Source organism: Carcharodon carcharias, chromosome 14 (genome assembly GCF_017639515.1).
Source record: "Carcharodon carcharias isolate sCarCar2 chromosome 14, sCarCar2.pri, whole genome shotgun sequence".
In the NCBI taxonomy this organism is placed as follows: Eukaryota; Metazoa; Chordata; class Chondrichthyes; order Lamniformes; family Lamnidae; genus Carcharodon; species Carcharodon carcharias.
Window position 1 is genome coordinate 68,286,364 of NC_054480.1, and position 22,960 is coordinate 68,309,323.

Genomic DNA, 22,960 nt, shown 5'->3' on the forward strand with positions numbered 1-22,960 from the left:
CTCTCAATCTGGCCAGCTGCTGTCTGCGCAATAGAGAAAAAGTTTTAATGAAATCCTGTCGTTAACTTTGGCAGGGCCTCAGGCTAGCTGTATTTCTGGCTTTCCTGGTCGCCATGACTAACCCCTGCACCCTGGTGGCAGTCAACCCTCCTGCCTGGAGACCAATTGAGCCACTTAAATGGCCAATTAAGGGCCTCTTCCTATCCCTGCTGGCATTTTACCAGCAGCAGTGGGCCCTCCATCATGTGAACCACCAGGCAAACCTTGTATGGAGACTGGAACCTTAATCTAGTGCTTGAGAATGCCCAACCATGGCACCACTAAATGGGACCCAAACTTCTAGAACCCAGCACACTGAACTAGGGACCTTTAGACCTTCAGCCTATTGCTCTCCCAGCTGAGCTATTTCAGCCTCATGATGACTTTTTTTCATGATAACGGTTGAGGACAATGGAAAATAAGTTTCCTGCACTTCTTTCATGTCAAGGGATTTTTTTTTAAGTCCCCCTAAGAGGGCATATCTTTAAGATATGAAATCAGAGAATGGAGACATGAAAGATAGATGAGAATAAGTGAACAAAACTAGTAATAGGTAGTATATGAATGGGTTGCAACAAAAGAGCATTAAAGTGTTTCAGTGAATATTTTGCTGAGATGACATGCCCGCACAAGCAGGTGACGTTCATCTTGTCAATTCTGGGGAGAATGTTACATCTTCCTCAGTAAGTCTGAGGTTAAGGGATGAAGCATGTGAGCTGAGACTGAAGACAGTAGTCACTTCTTGAAATGAAGGCCACCCGTGAGCAAAATACCATGGTCTGATCTAAAAAGGATGGCCTGCTCTGTTCCAGTTTATTTATTGTTTCAGAGCTTTGCGGTCATCAAGTTAAGGGATGACTGTACTTGCAATGGGACATTTTCTGCTTTGTATCCAGTGACAGCCTGAAAGTTAGATACGAACAGAGGAACACAACAGACTGGAGCTCCTGTACCATCTTAACAACATATCTTAACCCATGCAGTGCACATATCTTAAAGCACTAGTGAGAAATATCCATTTTCTAATTGCTGTTTATTAGCCTTTGTGCTGAAAAATTGATGACAATTTTAGCTATTTCATGAATTTGTGGCTTAATGTTCTGAATAAGTATGCAATGGTGCTGAGACTAATTCCTGTTTTACAGTACACAGTTGAATGTAATTTGGAATGGTGGTTCTGGAAACAAGTGAATTTTTTTCCCATTTGGCCCGTTCCTATATTTATTCAGCAATGCTACAGTCACTCACAGCTACACAAGTTTTTTTTTTCATTCACTGGATGTGTGTGTCATTTGCAAGGTCAACATTTATTGCCCATTCTTAATTGCCCTTTAGAAGTTGGTAATGAGCCACCTTCTTGAACCACTGCAGCCCATGTGGCTTAGGTACACCTACAGTGCTATTTAGGAAGGGAATTCCAGGGTTCTGATCCAGTGATAGGGAAGGAGCAGCGATTATAGTTCCCAGTCAGGATGGTGGATGGTGAGTGACTTGGATGGGAACTTGCAGGTGGTGGTGTTCCCCTGCGTCTGCTGCACTTTATTGTCCTTCTAGGTAATCGAGGTTGTGGGTTTGGAAGATGCTGTCTAACGAGTTGTGAGTTGCACATGTTGTGGGAGCCCTGCATATAGAGTGGAATTAACCTTTCCAAACTTGGGTACTGTCTGGAGAAAAATATTTTGGGGTGTAGAAGGCTAACATGAGATAATGGTGTTTGCAGACTGGTTAGTGGCAGTTTAAGGTAATGAACTAAGAGCATCACACAAGAAGAACATTGCGCAGGATGGAAGCAGATTGACTGAACGTTTCCAATATGTATTATTACTAACGTGCCAAGCAATTCTTGTGACAACACTGGATGTTTTTATATTATGCAAGATTGGTGCTAGCGTCACGAATCCCTGTTGTACCTGTCATTCACAACCAGATGTAGGATAAAAAAAAAGAAACTTGCATTTATATAGCACATTTCATGACCTCAGGAGATCTCAGAGTACATTACAGCCAATTAAGTACTTTTGAGTGTAGTCACTGTTGTAGGAAACATGGTAGCCAATTCTGCAAATAGCCAGTTCCCCTAAACAGCAATATGATAATGAGAAAATAATCTATTTTAGTAAGGTTGATTGAGGGATAAATGTTGGCTAGGACAATTATTTGTTGATCTATGGAGTGGGATTTAAACTCTCAACCTTCTATCTCAGAGGTAACGAGCTACCACATGAGCAACGTATGAAGATAATCCTTACCAGGATGCACTAAAGCTAGTATCCAAGAAGGCTTATGACTTTTGGTGAGACTTCTGGCAGCAAGCCTTTGTGAATCCAACTGTTTAATCTTTGGATTGTAACCAACTGAATGAGGCCTGGTGGGTCGGTGTGTTAACATGGCTGAGCTGCCAGCAGAGTTAGGCAGAAGCCCTTAATTGGACATTTAGGTGGTCAATGGTATTGACACATTGTAATTGATGGATCTGCAAAAAGTATTTATCCAATGGACAGATTGAATAATTACATGTAGGCTCACTAGGGTGCAAGTGCAGTGTGATCCAATTCTTACCACTGCTCTGAGGCAAGGGTAAAAGACTAGTTGAGTTCAATGAATTATGACAGCATCAAAACTCCTCGAATGGAGGTAATTTTTGTCATGTTGTGAAACCGGCTACCTATTAAATATGTTTGCTTAAAGAGCGATCCTGTTTTGGTCATTGAAGGGCAGAACATCCATGTTACAATTTCTCTTGTAACACAATTAAGATCTCATAACATGATGGCATTTTTCATACGAATTCCATCATTTGGTCACGTGATTTGAACTATTATGTTTTATGTCCGAATAATGAACTGCTTTTATTACCAGCTGCCAGTGAGGTGCACACACAGTTGTACCACTTCACTCCGTGGCATCATTGTGAATGACGGAGATCAGAACTCTATTCATTCCCCCAACCTCAGTGTGATCCTTATCCTCTCCATTTAGTTTCTCGGTTTTTTTTAGGATTTTGGTACCAGAACGGGCTATTTTATTCAGAACAAAATTCAATACCTATTTCCGCCTAGTTAATTTCCTTTAGCTTTATCTTTTCTATGGCATGCACCCAGTTCAAACAAGCGAGCATGCACATAGAGGCTGGAGACTTCAAAATCCCTTTAAAAGGCAGTTGAGCAGATTTTCATGTTCCTGTTTATGAAGTTGCTGAAACACCAGGACACAGCCGCAAAGATTAAAAATGGGTTGGGAAATTGACTAGCTCCCTTATGTGATCCCCCTCACCTGATTTTTCTCAATGCTCTGCACCGAGATGATTCAATATGCCCAAGTTAAGAACAAAAAAGAATCTGCACCAAATTTTTAAAAATTCAATGAGGTTACTAAATATGTTGATCATGTTTTATCTAACCTCAAATTCTGACTTGCAATTTAGATTTGTGCATCTGTTTTCCATTGTCAGCAGGATTCAGCTTTAGGCTTTCTGTACATGCGCAAACAAGTGCACATGTGCAGTCTGCTGTCGGTGGCCATTTTGCTTTATTTCCAGCCCTCCCGGAATATTTTGTCAAAGAATAAGTTGTACAAGAGAACTGCAATTGCAGTAATGTGTTTCCTCCCCTCAGAGAGCCATCTAGTGCCCAGTCACCTTCAGCAAAAGGAATATCTGAAGTTACAATGTCAATATTTTAAAGGTTGCTAGTTGCTTCAAAATGCATTACTGAGTTTTAGTTCTATTTCTCATACTCATTGTGCCGTTAATGCTGGGAATGGAATGTTGCTTTTCCACTTTTATATCAAATACCCCCAAGTCAGGTATTGCACTTGTTATACAAATCACGAGTAAAGCTCCCTTTACTCTCTTACAAATGCAGCGAAAGAACCTCGGTGACTGCACCTCTGCAATTTTTTTATTGATACTGCACATTGCCTGTGGTTTCTCTGAGCACTAGTTAGCATTGAGTTATGAGCAATTTCATGCTGCAAATTTGCAGCCTTTAGGAGCTTAAGCCCTGAGAGGCTGGTAAGAAGAAGGCAGCATTAGAATAGTGTTTAAATGCACTGTGTCAACAACCAAATTTATGTTACTAGATTTATCTATCTATATAATTTAAATGATTTGCATCTAAGAGATCCCTGCAGTGAGCAGAAAAACAGTCCATATGAAGGTCACACATGTATGGTGTCCATCAATTAACAATGTTTTTATCATTGCTATTCGTTCATGGGATGTTGGTGTCACAGGCTAGGCCAGCATTTATTGCCCATCCTTAATTGCCCTTGAAAAGGTGGTGGTGAGCTGCCTTCTTGAACCACTGCAGTCCATGCGGCGAAGGTACACCCACAGTGCTGTTAGGGAGGGAGTTCCAGGATTTTGACTCAGTGACAATGAAGGAACGGCGATATATTTCCAAGTCAGGATGGTGAGTGACTTGGAGGGGAATTTCCAAGTGGTGGCGTTCCCATCTATCTGCTGCCCTTGTCCTTCTAGATGGTAGTGGTCGTGTGTTTCGATGGTACTGTCTAAGGAGCCTTGGTGAATTCCTGCAGCGCATTTTGTAGACGGTACTGTGCATCGGTGGTGGAGGGAGTGAATGTTTGTGGATGTTGTGCCAATCAATCAGGCTACTTTGTCCTGGACAATGTCAAGCTTCTTGAGTGCTGTGGGAGCTGTACTCATCCAGGCAAGTGACGCAAATTCTACTACACTCCTGGCTTGTGCCTTGTAGATGGTGGACAGGCTTTGGGAAGTCAGGATGTGAGTTACTCATTGCAGGATTCTGAGCCCCTGACCTGCTCTTGTAGCCACAGTATTTATATGGCTAGTCCAGTTCAGTTCCTGGTCAATGTTAACCTCCAGGATGTTGATAATGGGGGATTCAGTGATGGTAATGCCATTGAACTTCAAGGGGTGATGGTTAGATTTTTTCTTTTTGGAGATGGTCATTGCCTGGTACTTGTGTGGCGCAAATGTTACTTGCCACTTGTCAGCTCAAGCCTGGATATTGTCCAGGTCTTACTGCATTTGGACATGAACTGCTTCAGTATGTGAGGAGTCGCGAATGGTGCTGAACATTGCGCAATCATCAGTGACCACCCCCTATTCTGACCTTATGATGGAAGGAAGGTCATTGATGAAGCAGCTGAAAATGATTGACCTTAGGACATTACCCTGAGGAACTCCTGCAGTGATGTTCTGGAGCTAAGATGACTGACCCCCAACAACCACAATCACCTTCCTTTGTGCTAGGTATGACTGCAACCAGTGGAGAGTTTCCCCCTGATTCCCATTGACTCCAGTTTTGCTCGAGCTCCTTGATGCCACACTCGATCAAATGCAGCCTTTGTGTCAAGGACAGTCACTCTCACCTCCGCTCAGCAGTTCAGTTCTTTTGTCCATGTTTGAATAAAGGCTGAAATGAGGTCAGGAGCTGAGTGGCCCTGGCCGTTCGCAAACTGGGTGTCAGTGAGCAGGTTGTTGCTAAGCAAATGTTGCTTGATAGCACTGTTGATGATCCCTATCATTACTTTACTGATGATGGAGAGTAGACTGATGGAGCGGTAACTAGTTGGGTTGGATTTGCTCTGCTTTTTGTGTACAGGACATACCTGGGCAATTTTCCACATAACTGGGTAGATGCCAGTGTATCTGTATAGGACCGGCTTGGCTAGGGACATGGCAAGTTCTGGAGCACAAGTCTTCAATACAATTGCTGGAATATTGTCAGGGCCCATAGCCTTTGCAGTATCCAGTGCCTTCAACCATTTCTTGATATCACATGGAGTGAGTTGAATTGGCTTAAGACTGCCATCTGTGATGCTGGGGACCTCCAGAGGAGGCCGAGATGGATCAGCCACTTGGCACTTCTGGCTGAAGACTGTAGCAAATGCTGTGTACTGCTGTGCTAGGCTCCACCATCATTGAGGAAGGGGATATTTGTGGAGCCTCCTCCAATGAGTTGTTTAATTGTTCATCACCATTCACGACTGGATGTGACAGGACTGCAGAGCTTAGATCTGACCTGTTGGTTGTGGAATGCTTAGTTCTGTCTATCACTTGCTGCTTATGCTGTTTGGTGTGCAAGTAATCCTGTGTTTTGGCTTCACCAGGTTGACACTTCATTTTTAGGTGCACCTGGTGCTGTTCCTGGTATGCCCCTTCTGCACTGTTCATTGAACCAGTGTTGATCCCCTGGCTTGATGGTAAAGGTAGAGTGGGGGATATGCTGGACCATGAGGTTACAGATTGCGTTCGAGTACTATTCTGTTGCTGCTGATGGCCCACAGCGCTTCGTGAATGCCCAGTCTTGAGTTGCTAGATCTGTTTGAAATCTATCCCATTTAACACAATGGTAAGGCCACACAACCTCAACGTGAGGGGCAGGAATTCATCTCTACAATGATTGTGTGGTGGTCACTCCCGCCGATACTATCATGGACAGATGCATCTATGGCAGACAGGTTGGTGAGGATGAGGAAGTATGTTGGTTTCCTCACCGCCTGCCACAGACCCAGTCTGGTGACAATGTCCTTTAGGACTCGGCCAGTAGTGGGATTTGGAGTCACATGTAGGTAAGGACCTAAAGGACATTAGTGAACCAGATGGGTTTTTAACAACAATCAACAATGGTTTCATGGTCATCATCATCATACTTTTAATTCTCAGATTTTTATTGAGTTCAAATTGCACCATCTGCTGTGGTGGGATTGGAACCCAGAACCCCGGAGAATTACCCTGGGTATCTCTATAACTAGTCCGGTGATAATACCATTACGCTATCACCTCCCCCAGTCCTTTGAAGATGCAGTGAAGTATTCTTGTATCCTGTGTATTAGTTCACTCTGCAGGTGAAATGCAGGATTCTTTCTGGAAATCAGTCCTGGAAAGAGATGGAGGTCAAAGGCAGACTGCTTGCCCGGATTCCGATTCTCTTCAGAGGTTAAACTGCAACTGAAGATAAAATTCAAAAGCTGTATAATTAAAGGAATTCAGGCAGCTCAAGTCTCAGTCATATGACAGGGTGGTTTTGGGTTGGTTTAGCTAACGAGGCTCCTGGTTGAAATCCATTGTGTTTTGGAGCAGGTAACAATGAGGCCATTAGTACAACATTGGAGATTAGGGGTCACAAATAGTTCTACCTTTGTCCATAGCTGGCTGGTGTAGATTTACTGTCTCAAAAACAAAAATACCTGGAAAAACTCAGCAGGTCTGACAGCATTTACGGAGAGGAATACAGTTGACATTTCGAGTCTGTATGACTCTTCATCAGAACTAAGGAAATAGAGAAATTAGGTGAAATATAAGCTGGTAGATGGGTGCGGGACAGGTAGAGCTGAATAGAGGTCCAGTGATGAGTGGAGGCAAAGAAGAGATTGCCAAAGATGTCATAGACAAAAGGAGTGTTGACTGTGGTGATATTATCTAAGGAATGTGCTAATGGGGACATTAAGGGTAGCAAGCAGGTCAAGCTAGTGGCAGATGGCCCTAGTGGGTATGGGGTGGGGGAAGGGATCAAAATGGGCTAAAAGGTGGAGATAAAACAAAAGATCGAAATAAATTTAAAAATAGGTGGGAAAAGAAAAATATTGTTTTTTAAAATTATAAATTATTGGAAAAAGGGGGATCGGAAAGGGGGTGGAGATGGAGGAGAGAGTCATGATCTGAAATTGTTGAACTCAATATTAAGTCCGGAAGGCTGTAAAGTAGCTAGTCGGAAGATTGAGCTTCACTGTCTACTATTCTTTATATTGGTTTGGCTGGAATGTTTATATGATGCAAGGCGCGTTACATTCCAGGTGATTTGATGTGCTAGCCTTTGTCCGCTTTCAAACTGTTTAGAAACTTGCAGAAATCAGCATTTGATCAGCTGCAGCCATTTTATTGGCACAGAAATTGTCCATTTAAAATCAGTTTTTCTGTTTTTTCTAATGAAGTAGCCAGGCTGATATAGAGATATGTGTATATATTGTATATATTTTTTTCTTCCTGCCCCCTGGATGGTTCACAATAATAATGTAGGAACAGCAATATATTTCTGAGTCAGGATGGTGTGTGTCATGGAGGGGAACTTGCAGATGATGGTGTTCCCATCATCTGCTGCTCTTGTCCTGCTAACTGGTAGAGTCTTGGGTTTGGATGGTGTGTCAAAGGAGCCTTCGTGAGTTGCTGCAGTGCATTTGTAGATGTTACGCACTGCTGCCACTGTGTGTCAGTGTTGGAGTGAGTGAATGTTTAAGGTGGTGGATGGTGTACTGATCAAGCGGGCTGCTTTGTCTTGACTGTTGTCGAGTTTCTTAAATGTTGTTGGAGCTGCACTCATCCAGGCAAGTGGAGAGTATTTCATCACACTGCTGACTTATGCATTTTAGATAGTGGACCAACTTTGGGGAATCAGGAGGTGAGTTACCGCGGAATTCCCAGCTTCTAACTTGGTATTGATTTTTGCAATTGCACTGGGCTCCCCCACCATTAAGGATGAGGATGTTTGTGAAGCCGCCTCTTAGTTTAATTGTTTAATTATCCACCACCATTCACACATGGATAAATAAAATTCACACCACACAAGTGCCAGGCAATCACCATCTCCAACAAAAGAGAATCTAACCATCACCCCTTGACATTCAATGGCATTACCACCACTGATTCCCCCACTATCAGTATCCTGGGGGTTACCATTGACCACAAACTGAACTGGACTAGCCATATATACACTCTTGCTACAAGAGCAAGGTCAGAGACTCGGAATCCTGTGACGAGTAACTCACCTCCTGACTCCCCAAAGCCTGCCCGCCATCTATAAGGCACAAGTCAGGAGTGTGCTGGAATACTCCTCACTTTCCTGGATGAGTGCAGCTCCCACAACACTCAAAAAGCTTGACACTGTCCAGGACAAAGCAGCCCACTTGATTGGCACTACATTCACAAACATTCACTACCTTCACCACTGATGCACAGTAGTAGCATTGTACATCATCTACAAGATGTGCTGTAGGAATTCACCAAGGCCCTTAGACAACACCTTCCAAACCTATGACCAGCTAGAAGGACAAAGGCAGCAGATAGATGGGAACACCACCACCTGGAAGTTCCCTTCTAAGTCACTCACCAGTTGGCAGGAGTGGCCACCATAATCATGGACAGATGCATCTGCGGTAGATAGATTGATGATGTCAAGGCCTAGTAGGTTTTTCCCTCTAGTTGGTTCCCTCACCACCAACCACAAGCCCAGTCTGCCATGTATGTCCTTCAGGACTTGGCCAGCTTGATCAGTAGTAGTGCTCCGAACCATTCTTGGTGATGGACATTGAAGTCCTAGAGTACATTCTGTGCTCTTGCCACCCTCAGTGCTTCCTCCAAATGGTGTTCAACATGAGCTGTACTGATTCAACAGCTGTGGGAGGACAGTAGGTAGTAATCAGTAAGAGGTTTGATCTGATGCCATGAGACTTCATAGAGTCCAGACTCATTGTTGAGAACTCCCTGGGACACTCCTTCCTGACAGTATATCACTGTGCCTTCACCCCTGGTTCTGTCATTGGCTCAGAAATCACTATGTTCCCTTACTATGCTAATTCATTCGATCAGGGAGGAAAATCTGCTGATAATGAACCTAGGGCTGCCATTCTCAAAACGTCAGTCCACTCAAACCCAACTGATTAAATTACAGATAAATATACATAAATACAAGTTCTACTGGCTCATCCTAAAAACAAATAGCTCAGCTTGATGGCCAGTTTTTTTCCAGTGGTTCCTGGATACTCTTCCTATAGCAGGATGTATGCAGTTCTCCAAGTGTGGCCTTATCATCACCACCTTCTGGGATCTGTACTCTGTTCTTCTGGGTGTTCCTGGTTAGGTTTATACTGGGTTTGGAGGGGAGTGCGTACAATTTGCTTGATGGCAATGGCAGAGTCAGCTAGCAATGCCTGTTATTCCAGTTGATGATTACTGGAATCTCACTGATGTGAAAAAGCATCCCTGTTTCAATCCTGCATCAGTGACAACTTCAACAAGATTGACAAATACATTGTTGGAAGGAAGGTTGAAGAAAAGACGATCTTGTTGTAACCATGCTAACGACTGAGATAAAGGAGAAAGACCTGGGGGAGAGAGGGAAATAATAAGTATAAAAATGGAGGACTTGCATCTGAAGCAAGTGCTGCAAATCCATTCGCCCCCGAGAAGTATTAGAAAAGTAAATAGCTGAAAGTAAACAACATCATGGTAAATATCCAAAACCACCCTCTGAGACTCAGTCTCTCCATGACTAATGGCTCAGGAACTCCAGAAGAACGATAAAATTACTTGCATTTTCTACTCAATTTTCTACCCTATCATGAGTCAATGACTTTGAGAACAAATCATATCTGAGCTGATTTTAATTAATCTTACTCTTCTTTAAAAGATAGTTACATTTTTTTGACATCATGCGGTGCTTGTAGTGATTGTGATCATTGGTACAATTCATCCTGTGCTTTGGTCATTTGGCAATTATTCAGGGTTTGGTTAGTTGGGGTGATCTCAAGGATTTTACCTATGAGAAGTTTGGACCTTTTGTGAAACTTAGAGAGAGTTCTGCTTTTAAATTGACCTATTCTTCCCTTTTTAAATGCTTCGTAACTTCAGTACCCCTCTATTTTTTTCTCCTCAATTACTGTTGATGTTAAAAGTAACTTTTGATTAACCCGTAGGGAGCCAATTATATCATGGAAAACTGGCTTGAAGGAGCCATGATTCTGTCAGATAACAGATTTAAATTTGTTGGACGTGAACTGAGCTTACAAATTGAAAAAGCACCCTGGGTATATCTGCTGATTTTAATTTGTACCTTTAAAACTCTAGAATTATGTTACTCTCTTTTGCACATCGGTGGCAAAGTTTTATGCGTCACTGTTCCTGCCTCAACAAACCTTTACCATAGGCCATTATAATTGAAGCTTTGGAGCCTTGTACACAGAACATTACCTGCTACTTCAGGCTATTGGTATGTGCATTCAGCCAAACAAAGACCGCAAGATGGTCCAAAATGTAAATTTTCTGAGTTATTAATACTTGCATCCTGCTGTATCTGTTGTTATAATGACAATTTCTCTGGGCATGTGAGGCATACAAAGAATGCCAGAAGAAATGTTAAAACTGAGAGGCCTTCAAATCATGCTGTGGGATAATAATACAAACATTTAACACATCTGAATCTCCACCCTCCACTCTTTTACTCGAGGCATTAACTCATTTGCGATGAAATAGAGTTTGAATAATGAAGAGAGGAAGTTCAGACAAATTAATCTCATGTTTAGATGATATCCCAAGGCATAAATATAAAGCGAGATAGAAAAAAGGTGCTAAAGATTAATTTAGTTTTGAAAGGGGTCCTTATGGTGGTGCTTCCTCTTTATAATCAGGTAGCATTCAATCTGGCCTGAATTTTTGCTCCCACATTGGGAGGGTAAAGTCAGTGCAATTCTCAGCTCTGCAAACCTGACCTGAAGGAAGTGCCCTACAAGCTCGGATTTTCATTCAGGGAAATTGGGGGTGGGGGGTGAAATGGGAATCGGATCTGATAATCCCCGGAAATAGTTTGGAGGCAGGCTGGGTGAAAAGGTCCACCTCAGTGATCTAGAAAATAAAGAATAAAACAAAAAACAACCCCCCAGCCCTCACCCCTCGCAACCCCTCACATACTCACCATGTTCCATCCATGTCAACCCATGCCTATCTATGCCTCCCACCCACTCACCATGGCCCCTCATACTCTCCTTATCAACCTATGCCCCTCCACCCACTCACCATGGCCCTTTATAGCCCCTATTGACCTCTGCCCACCCTTATGGAACTGCATGCCTTCCACATCAACTCGCACACCGTGGGCAGTCCTCAGGATCAGTGCTGACATTAAATAATGTTCTGAAGAAAACATTCTCATTGATAAAAAATACATTCACCACATTTAACCTCCATTAATCCCTTATAAGAACAAGCATTTGTATTCATAGTGCCAGTTCAAACACTTTGTCAGCATTTGGAGCTGTCAGTCAAACTAGAAACTGACCGGCACCCACTGTTATAATGATAGATTGTGGAATCAGTCATGCAGCACTAACCCTGTAATGAAAACCCTCCAGCTTATGTCAACAGAGTGAAATAGGAAGCACTGATTTTTTTCCACACCACAGACAGTTTTAAAAAAACATATTTAAAGGGTGTGAGATTTAAATGCCTAGCTGGCTTGAAGCTCCCTTTGACAGTTGCAATGAGCTTGATAGTTCCAGTGAGTTTATCCACTTTTTAATGCATAATCATGTCCACTTTTAACAATCCCAAAGGGCACCTGACCTCTCCCAAAAGTGTCCTTGGACCATATCCAAAGGGTACCTGACCTCTCCAAAAGGGCACCATTCCTCTCCAAAGAACTACAGTAAGTTTAGACCTTCTTCTACCAGGTCTAATGTGCACTTGTGCACATACTTCCTATTGCCTCCTTGCAAACATCAGAGCAGACTGAAGGCAGCAGCAATTTAACATGTGCAGTTGCCTTCGTGAACCACGGATGTCCAAAGTTCAGACCGTCATTGCTCCCCCTATTCAAAAATAGTGGGAACCAGGTTTGGGGGCAGGACTTCCAGATTCAGGTGTGCAGGGCCATTTTCAAAAAGATGGGGAGCCTCTCTGTGTGAAAATTCAGGCCTGTGTTGCCATGAAATGATATGCCATGTTTTACATAAGGGGTGAGAGTCCAGTTGCTGTGTGGTCCACAATGCAGCTTGTTAATGTTAGATAGAGAATATCACAGCACCTGGATTATGATAATTCAAATCAGTGGTTCTGAAATCTTGTTTCTTGGATTCTCTCTACACAAACTTTCCTCATTTAAATATCTTTCCCTCAGTCATTAAGGGGCTGTTTCTTGATGACGGAGAGAGAAGCCGGTGTTGCTCTAAGTAACGATATCGCATGTTAGTGTGAAAGTGATATGTTTACCATCATCTTATTTCACTTTCTGATACGCCTGCAATAAATGAAAATTGCCAAAGATTATTTCATAAAGGCAATGTGTCTTCAAGATGACTTGTCCTTTTCCACCAGACCTCTGCTCCTGCTGAAAAGAAATCTCAAGAGGGAGCTTGCCCTTCTTCTGTTCCAACTCTCTCACATTTTGCAGATGTGACTAGCAGGATCTCATTGTTCCCTGGAAATCCTTTTAGGTCTGCCTCCTGAACGGATTCGTGGAAAATGCACCTGCACACTTACCGATGGAGTTTAATATAAGCTCCATAACACCGTATTTAAGAGGTATATTAATCTGAGAGATCAACTGCAGTTTGAATATCCAGCCAACCTACGAAAGAAGCAGAAGGGAGATATAATTGAGCCTTCCCACATTCTTTCCACAATGGAGCAATAAGATGATACTCCACAATTCTACTGGGGTTGTGGAGCTTGCCATAAGTACCAGTCTCTGCACCTACTATTTAAATAACCCCATTATTGGGATTTGGAATGGGGTATGGAAAAATTCAAATAATTTAGATCAAGATCTCACACATTATAATGGGTATTCAGCATGGAAAGCTTAAGAGCCAACCTTCTCAGAAGCAAATTATTCCATCTTGTTCACTTCTTATCCTAAATCTGAGCAATTCAGTCACTAAGTATTTGCTGTCTAATTCATAAAATAATATGTATAATGCTCAGCTGAACAGGAAAATACCCATGTTATCTCTTTCCTTTCAGGGACCTCTGTGATGCAGGTGACTGCTTCAGATGCAGATGATCCAACGTATGGGAGCAGTGCAAGGCTATTATACACTCTAGTGGAGGAACAGGACCAATTCACAGTGGACCTCAAGACTGGTAGGTAGGAGCCAAACCTTGTCCTGAATACAGTTCTCCTTATAGGAAGGAATACTATGATGTGCATCAGGCAGGTGTAAGCAGGCATGCCCATGCTCACTCAACCAGGATGCATTCTTCTGCACTCCTCTCCCGCCAGACCTATTTAGGAAAGCCGAACATTAAAGGCATATTTTGGCCTCCAGGCCTCAAAATTTGTTAGAATATTTACAAAATTCCATGTTATGTTGAAAACTTTTTTATACAATGCTTGCAGTTATCTTCTTCAACATTTCATCCTTTGTCTATATTCATCTTTTCCTTTTTTCGTCCTTTTTTTAAAATATATTTTCTCTTAAACTTCCTTATTCTTTATCTCCACTCTCCCAGTCTTTTTGTTGTGCCTCTTTATCTCCTGTCCTCACTTGTTTCGCTTTCATTTCCATTACTATTTAGCCCTCATTCTTCCTTCTCCTGCTCTCTTTCTCTTCCTCCTGCCTCTCTTGCTTTATCTTCCTTTGTTTTCACTCTTTTTCTTTCAATATACTTTCCTTTAACCTTTTTCCTTCATTCCCTTGTCCTTTCTTCTTCTTCACTCTTGCTCTCTTCCTCTTTTCGTATCCATCTTTCCCCTTTCCTCTGTTTCCATCATTCTCTCTTTCTTTACTTTCCCTTGCTCTTTCTTTCTCTTTTGCCATAGAAAGTAATTTCTGAAAGAATGGAGGAACAATGCAAGCAGCAAACAGTGTTCCTAGAAGAGAATTGATTAACCCATTTCCTTTAATGTATCACATCAATGCAGCAGACGACCTCATTAGTCTATAACCAGCAACTAAAATCGATCAAATTATTGGTTTTTGGTATCAGATTTTAAATGCTGCTCCTCACTGGTGCTGCCATGTCCTAATTTATTTCAACCGAGCAACCATTTTATTGACTGAAAGTTGGGGTCAATTTACCTTGTGCTAAGGTGTGGTGAAATCAAAACACATTTATAAAGAATGGGAAGATTCATAACCCCAGTGCTGTTCAGTAATAATGTATTTACGTTGCATTTTGTCATTTTGATTGGGTTTTTTGTACACAAGTTCATCAACCGTTTTTATTGCACTACCTGTGTTTATTCATTCAATGCAAAACTGAATAGACTTAAACCATTGTAGCTCAAGGGCAGAATTTTCAGCTTAGTGGGCAAGCACGCACCCAGCCCAATCGAACGTGAAATGACACATGTTGACGTCGGGCAAGTGTCCCGGCATCAACGTGCGGTCGTGCGATAGTTCAGTCGGTGGACGCCCGCAGGAATCGGCAGTGCATCCGCCGACATTTAAAAGGCTTGTTAAGGCCATTAAATGATTCATTAAGTTACATTTATCACTGCTCATCCAACCTTACGGTTAGAGGACAGGCAAAAAGGCTAAGTGGCCTTTGCACTTATTAGGAATCCTCATCCACGTGTGGGATGTGGTTTCCTAAAGCAAATAAAAATAAAATTAAAATTTTAAAACTTTATTAATAACATGTCTATGCTCAGGTGACAGTCGCATGAGGGAACAGGTTTTATTACATTTTTAATTTCTTTTAAATATAACCTTTCACCTCCCTCAGGCAGCTCTATGCCTCAGGGAGATTATCATGTGCGCCTTGCGCGCATGCGTGAAGTTCATGCTTGCCCTCCTCCCTTCGCCTGCACAGGCAGCGATGAGCACTGCCGCTCGTGTTTCATGCTGGGTGGGCCTTAATTGGCATGCCAGAATGAAATTGCCTTCTGGCCCTGATCGCAGGCAATGATCAGCTTCCCGAGTGCCCCTGCCAAGCCCGCCTGACAAGGGTAAGATTCTGCCTCAAATTGCTGTTCAGTTGGAAGTGTTTGCCCCTCCCTGAGTATGGATCTTTATCAGAGTAGCTAATATTTGATTTAAGGCCCATAGTTGTATTAGTTGTTATTGTTATAGTAGCAGATACCCATGGCCTCTTAAATATAGCAGGCTTGCCTAGTATTGTTTATAAGGATTGTATATCACTCATTATAATTTGAAAATGTAACTTTTCTTGCTGCATATCATTAATAAATATGAACACAATTCCAAACATTTCAAAACGTTCAGTAGCTGACATTTGTACCAATTTTGAGAGCTAAAATCGCTGGCTTTCTCTGACTATCCATTGTTGAAGCAGTCTCGGGTTTCAACCACACACCCAGAGGCTGGTGAGCCAGACAGAGAGGGGAGGCTGACCTCTTGCTGCAGCCTTGGCCCACACTTGGCCTCAGGTTTTTGCCAGCTGCATCCTTAGCAGCAAGGGGCCAGGCTAAGTGAGAGAAAAAAATTGGCCTGGGATGGGGTTCCACCTAAAGAGCACTTCAACATTTGATTGCTGGCTGGTAACACCAATGGACTGTGGGGATGTTGGAAGAAAGGACTAAGGTCCAAGGCAACAAAATTTGATGGTTTAATCTAAAACGAACCCATTTTGATATACCGCTGTATTTGGCTGAACCAGTTAGAAGTTTATCTCCTAAATTTTATAAACAGACACCCAAATTTATTTTAAGCTGTTTAGGCTTCATTCACTGGAATTGTCTCCCTAAGCCTCACTGCCTCTCTCCCTTCAACAACAACAGATTGTCTTTATACAGCATTTGCAATGTGAAAAAGCTGTAACCTTCAGGTACGCCATTAAACAGACCTCCTTGATCAAACTCAGCAGCTCTGGCAGCATCGGCGGAGAAGAATAAAGTTGACGTTTCGAGTCCTCATGACCCTTCAACAGAACTGAGTAAAATTAGGAGAGGGGTGAAATATAAGCTGGTTTAAGGTGGAGGGGGGCGGGGAGAGAAGTGGGGGGGTGGTTGTGGTTGCTTGCTTGTCCCTACAACCACCCCCACCCACTTCTCTCCCCCCACGCTCCCCCCCCCCCACACACTTTAAACCAGCTTATATTTCACCCCTCTCCTAATTTTACTCAGTTCTGTTGAAGGGTCATGAGGACTCAAAATGTCAACTTTATTCTTCTCCGCCGATGCTGCCGGACCTGCTGAGTTTTTCCAGGTAATTCTGTTTTTGTTTTGGATTTCCAGCATCCGCAGTTTTTTGTTTGTATCTCCTTGATTAAACTTTTTTTTAATTCATGGGATGTGGACATCATCGGCAAGGTCAGCATTTATTGCTCATCCTAATTGCTCTTGAACTGAGTGGCTTGTGTTATGATATGGCAGGTGGTGTTTGCCAGGCTGACCAAATCCACAAGGGAAACTTGGCCAGGCTATCACAACAATTTTGCAATTTGTACTTATAATGAGAAGGCTTGTGCACTGAAGGCAGTGGTAATGAGTCCACTACCACCCTTAGAGATTTCAAAGATTAAATTAAAACATTAACAAAGGAAGAGAAAATTTAAACACACAAGTCAACAGTTACACAGTTACATTTTTAGTTTTATAACAGTTCTCACAAGATTTCTACTTAACTAAACTCCCAATTACAAACCCCTTTCATGCAACAGTCCGAATAGATTCTTAATCTAAAAAGCATTCAGCAATATAACCGCAATTACCCACTATTGCTATAAGTAAGGTATTTCACAGCTTCTCTCTCTCTCACTCGACAATGGCACTCCAAAGGCTTTCAACACACACTTGGCTACTGGAACAGCAAAACTTCTCCAGGGTGGCAAGAGGCTTTATCCACTAGCCTGTTTCACTCCATACACTTTTCAAGATCTCACATGGCCACACCTCGTACAGCTTTCCAGCTTTCTTTAAGAATATTTTCTCCCTTTTGATCTGTAAATCCCATTATTTCATCCTTTCTTTGGAAATTACTTTTCCCAGAATATAAAAATCATTCATGTTGTTATTATGGCCAGCACTTTTGGGAAAAATAAACTTAATAAACTTTGCCTTTTTTATCTTGCCAAATGTAAACATCTCATCATGTCCCTTTGAAAAATCAAACAACCTCTCAACTTATCTAAAAATGCAACTTCCGTTCACACCATAACGGCTGAGACATTATCCTAGCTTACCCACCTCCATTTCAAATGCCTGTTTTACACCTAATCCCTTTTGATGATTCAAACCTTACAGACTTACTGTCTGCAGTTTAATTAAACTGCACATGCACCCCCTACTCCACCGCCCCCATAAGCCTGTGTCGGTATCCAATAGTAGCATTAGGGGAAAAAATGATATTTCCTTTATACCTCCATGAATAAACTCCATAATTCTAAGACAGTTTCATTCTCTCAACCCATCTTATCTTACTTAGTATACGTATCTGTATACACAAAACTATTACACCACCAATACATGCATTAACATGACAATATATACAAAGCCTTTGTAACAACAGAAGTCATTTCAGTCTAGTGTCCACATCTGAAATTATCAATTTCCTTTGAACTTTAAACTCTTGACAACCCACCTGTAATTAAAATTACTCATCCAGACACATCTGAAAATTAAATGGTTGCAGTAATAAATTCCACCTGAATAGCCTTACACTCCGGTCTTGAAATTCATCCAGAAATTTTAAAGGATTGGGTTCTGTATAAACAATTGCTTCTGAAGAACTGCTTTCAACATAAACCTCAAAATGCTGCAATGTTAACACCAGACTGAGTCTCTTTTTCAACAGTTGAGTATCTTTTCTGATGAACATTCAGCTTCCCTGAAAAATATCCTACCGGCTTTTCAATTCCTGTTTCATCAACTTGTAACAACACAGCACCAGTACCCAAAGCACTTACATCAATTGCAAATTAAACTACTTGGCATAATTTGATGCTGCCAAACCTGGTGTAGTATTCAACAGTTTTTAAACTGTCATTTGCATTCTGCCACTTCTGTGTCCATTGAAAATTGTTATTTTTTAGCAGTTCAGTCAATAGAGCAACTGCACTGCTAAAATTTGGTACAAGCTTCTAATAAAATCCACTCATTCCCAGAAATCTCAAAACGTCCCATTTTGTTGTAGGCACTGGGAAATTCATGATGGCTTTTACTTTCACATCCCATGGGCCATCTGACAATGTCCAACAGTATGGCCTAAATATGTAACTTGGGCTTTTGCAAATTCATTCTTAACTAAATTCACCACCAAATTAACTTCTTGCAGTTGATCAAACGATTCTTTCAGATGTTGTAAATGCTCCTCCCATGTTTGACTGAAAACTACCAAGTTGTCAGTATAAACAGCACAGTTGCTCAGTCCTGCCATTAGTTTGTTTGTCAATCTTTGATATGTTGCTGGTTCATTCTTCATACCAAAAGGCATAACTTTAAAGTGATATAGTCCATCTGGCACTACAAACACTAATATCTCTTTTGCTCTTTCTGATAACGGCACTTTCCAATGCCCTCTTTGTGACAAAATCTAATTGTATTGAAAAAGTGGGACAATCTTCCAACCATGGAATAGGACATGAATCTGCTTTTGTCACTGTGTTTACTTTTCGATAATCCACAGTCTTTGTCTTCCATCCAGTTTCGGCACCATCACAATAGGTGAATTCCAGTTACCGCAGCTAGACTCTATGATGTCATTCTAAAGCATGAATTTGATTTATTTTTGCATTTGAACTAATTTTACTGGATTTAATCTATAAAGATGTTGCCTTTTTGAAACTGAGTCTCCAACATCTCCATCATGCATAGTTAAATTTGTTTCCCCCAGCTTATTCCCACAAATAGCTTTGTGTGACTTCAATAGCTTCTCCAAATCACTGACCATTGTCTGGAAGGTAACTCAATATTACATTTAAATTTTTAATGACCCCCCATTGTCCAATTTACTTAGAGGAAAGACAAATTTCAGAATCCTTCAATTCTACCTCTTTTTCCTTATCTACTATCGCTAATACCTCCTTCTGGTTATCTTCTCTGTCAAAGCACTTTTTAAGCATATTTACGTGACATACCCTCTGCTTCTTTGTTCCATCTGGAGTATTTATTAAATAATTTACTTCACTCTGTCTCTTTTAAATCCTGTAAGGCCCACAAAACCTTGCCTTTAATGGTTCACCTGACTCTGGCAACAAGACTAATACCTTCTCTCCAGGAACAAAACTATGAGCTTTTACCTTCTTATCCACACTTTCCTTCATCACCTGGTGTGATATCTTTAAATGTTCCTCAGCTAACTCACATGCTCCATTCAATTTTTCTCCTTTTTTACTTTCCTCCATTGCTTACTTCTTCCTTTGGAGGTCAAGTTCTCTCACTTACATTTCTCTTTGAAATGCTCTCTTTCATTTTCTCTCTTTGGCTTCCAGTTCAAGTTTATTTCATTTGTAACTGAAGTTTCATTACCTACAGCTGTGACTCATTAGATTCATGTAACTCTTTCAAGTACAAACCCATTTCCATCTGTTTCACATGAAGTGACATTGTTTCATAGTTTGCCATTGTGAGATTTGAATTCTTGATAATCTTTTAAATGAAAACCAAATCAACAAAATTGGGATAAATCAGGCACAGCCCCTAATTCAAGTCAGCTGTAAAACCAAGAACAAAGTTTAAAGGAAACTTACAAACTTTAAATCAAAACGTGATTAAAGGGGTCAACAAAACACCCCAGTCCCTGCGGTGCCCACCGAGCACGGAAGGCCTCGAGAGTGCCAGCAGACACCACGTGCTCCTTCTCCAGGGACATCCGGCAGCGAACGTAGCCACGGAAGAGGGATAATTTGCCACTGTGAGATTTGAACTCTTGATCTTGGGACTACAAACCCAGTACCATAACCACTTGGCTATTTAGGCCAAACAAAAATATGTTTCCATCTGTTCCTATTCAGATGAAGTTACATTGTTTGCCATTGTGAGATTTGAACTCTTGATAATCTTTTAAATCTTTCAAGTACAAACCTGTTTCCATCTGTTTCAGATGAAGTTACATTGTTTCATAGTTTGTCATTAGTGAAATTTGAACTCTTGATACTCTTTTTTTTGAGTAAACCTGTTTCCATCTGTTTCAGATGAAGTTACATTTTTTCATAGTTTGCCATTGGGAGATTTGAACTCTTGATCTTGGGGTTACAAACCCAGTACCATAACCACTTGGCTATTTAGGCCAAGCCCAATATGTGTGTGTATAACTCTTTTGAGCACAAACATGTTTCCATCTGTTTCAGATGAAGTTACATTATTTCACAGTTTGCCATAGTGAGATTTGAACTCTTGATCTTAGGGTTACAAGCCCAGTACCATAACCACTTGGCTATTTAGGCCAAGCTAAAAAAAGTCAGAGGAGACTTCCTTCGAGCCAGAAATGAACCAGCGACCTAAGGATACCAGCTAGGACGATCACCTACAGTCCCCCGCTCTCCCAGCTGAGCTATCGAAGGGGAGCCCCAAAGATGTAACTCTTTCGAGTACAAACCCATTTCCATCTGTTTCAGATGAAGTTACATTGTTTCATAGTTTGCCATTGTGAGATTTGAACTCCTGATCTTGGGGTTACAAGCCCAGTACCATAACCACTTGGCTATTTAGGCCAAGCAAAATTGCTTCTAATCAGCACTTGAGTGCTAAACCTGCAGGTGTCTGTTTAGTAACTCTTTTGAATACAAACACGTTTCCATCTGTTCCTATTCAGATGAAGTTACATTGTTTCATAGTTTGCCATTGTGAGATTTGAACTCTTGATCTTGGGGTTACAAACCCAGTACCATAACCACTTGGCTATTTAGGCCAAGCCCCTTAGATTCATGTATCCCTTCCAATCTCAAATGATGCGCTATTACTTCAATTATGTCTGCTTTCTTTACCCCTGTGGTTAATCCTAGCTGCAACTTATCTGCCAGTTAACTGAGACTTAGTTGCTTTTTGTAAACCAATCAAGGTTGTATCATTTACTCCCAGCAATGTCTTAGCAATTGTTAAAGTCATATTTGCAGTCTAACCACTTTAAAAACCCGTCAGCACCAACTTCTGAGTTCAATGTTCTTCTCATATCCATAGCCTTAAGATTCTCCAATTCCAAGCCAACCAAGGAATTATAAAATTCCTGCAAAGAGCCCTCAGTTTAGTTATGATATCACTGGTGGTATTTGCCAGGATGACCAAATCCCAAAGGCAAACTTTGCCAAGCTATCACAATTATTTTGCAATTTGTATTTAGAACAAGAAGGTTTGCGCACTGAAGTCAGAAGTAATGAGTTCACTACCACGTTTGGAGATTTTAAAGATTAAATTAGAACATTTATTAACAAGAGGAAAGAAAGCTTAAACCACAAGACTACAATGACATTTATTTTTATAACAGTACCCAAGATTTCTACTTAATTAGACTCCCAAATACACACCCCTTTTAGGTAACAGTCCAAATAGATTCTGAATCTATAAAACATCCAGTAATATTACCACAAGCATCCACTATTGCTATAAGTAAGGTATTTCACAGCTTCTCTCTCCCTCTCACTTGACAATGGAACTCCAAAGGCTTTCCACACAACCTTGGCTACTGGAACAGCAAACTTCTCCAGGGTGGCAAGAGCCTTTTTCCACCAACCTGTTTCACAGAGTGTACCTTTCAAGATCTCACATGGCCACACCTTGTACAGCTTTCCATCTTTTTAAAAATATATTTTCTCCCTTTTGATCTGTGAATCCCATTATTTCAACCTTTCTTTGGAAATTACTTTCCCCAGAATATAAAAATCTTTCATGTTGCCATTATGTCCAGCACTTTTGGGAAAAATAAACTTAATAAACTTTGCCTTATTTATCTGGCCAGTTGTAAACATCTTATCATGTCCCTTTGAAAATCTGACAACCTTTCAACTTATCTAAAAATGCAAATTCCATTCACACTGTATCAGCTGAGATTTCATCCTGGCTCACCCATCTCCAGTTCAAATGCTTGTTTTACACCAAACACTTACTGATGATTTGAATCTTGCAGTCTGACTGTCTGCAGTTTAATTAAACTGCACGCACACCCCCACACAAACATACATACACGTGGTAATATTAGGGGAAAAATATATTTCCTTTACACTTGCTAGGCCATTTTAGAGAGCAGTTTATGAGTCAACTACATGGCTGTGGGTCTGGAGTCACATGTAGGCCATATTTCCTTCCCTGAAGGGCATTAGTGAATC

The 22,960-nt window shown here is 41.3% G+C and overlaps 1 protein-coding gene across 1 annotated transcript in view; it reads left to right on the forward strand.

Moving 5' to 3' along the window:
• LOC121287540 (cadherin-22-like) overlaps positions 1-22,960 on the forward strand; it is a 764,370-nt gene that overhangs the window by 265,133 nt on the left and 476,277 nt on the right. Inside the window, exon 5 of the mRNA XM_041205473.1 lies at positions 13,760-13,879. Coding sequence (XP_041061407.1) covers positions 13,760-13,879 — 120 coding nt within the window. The remainder of the gene's footprint in view (positions 1-13,759; positions 13,880-22,960) is intronic.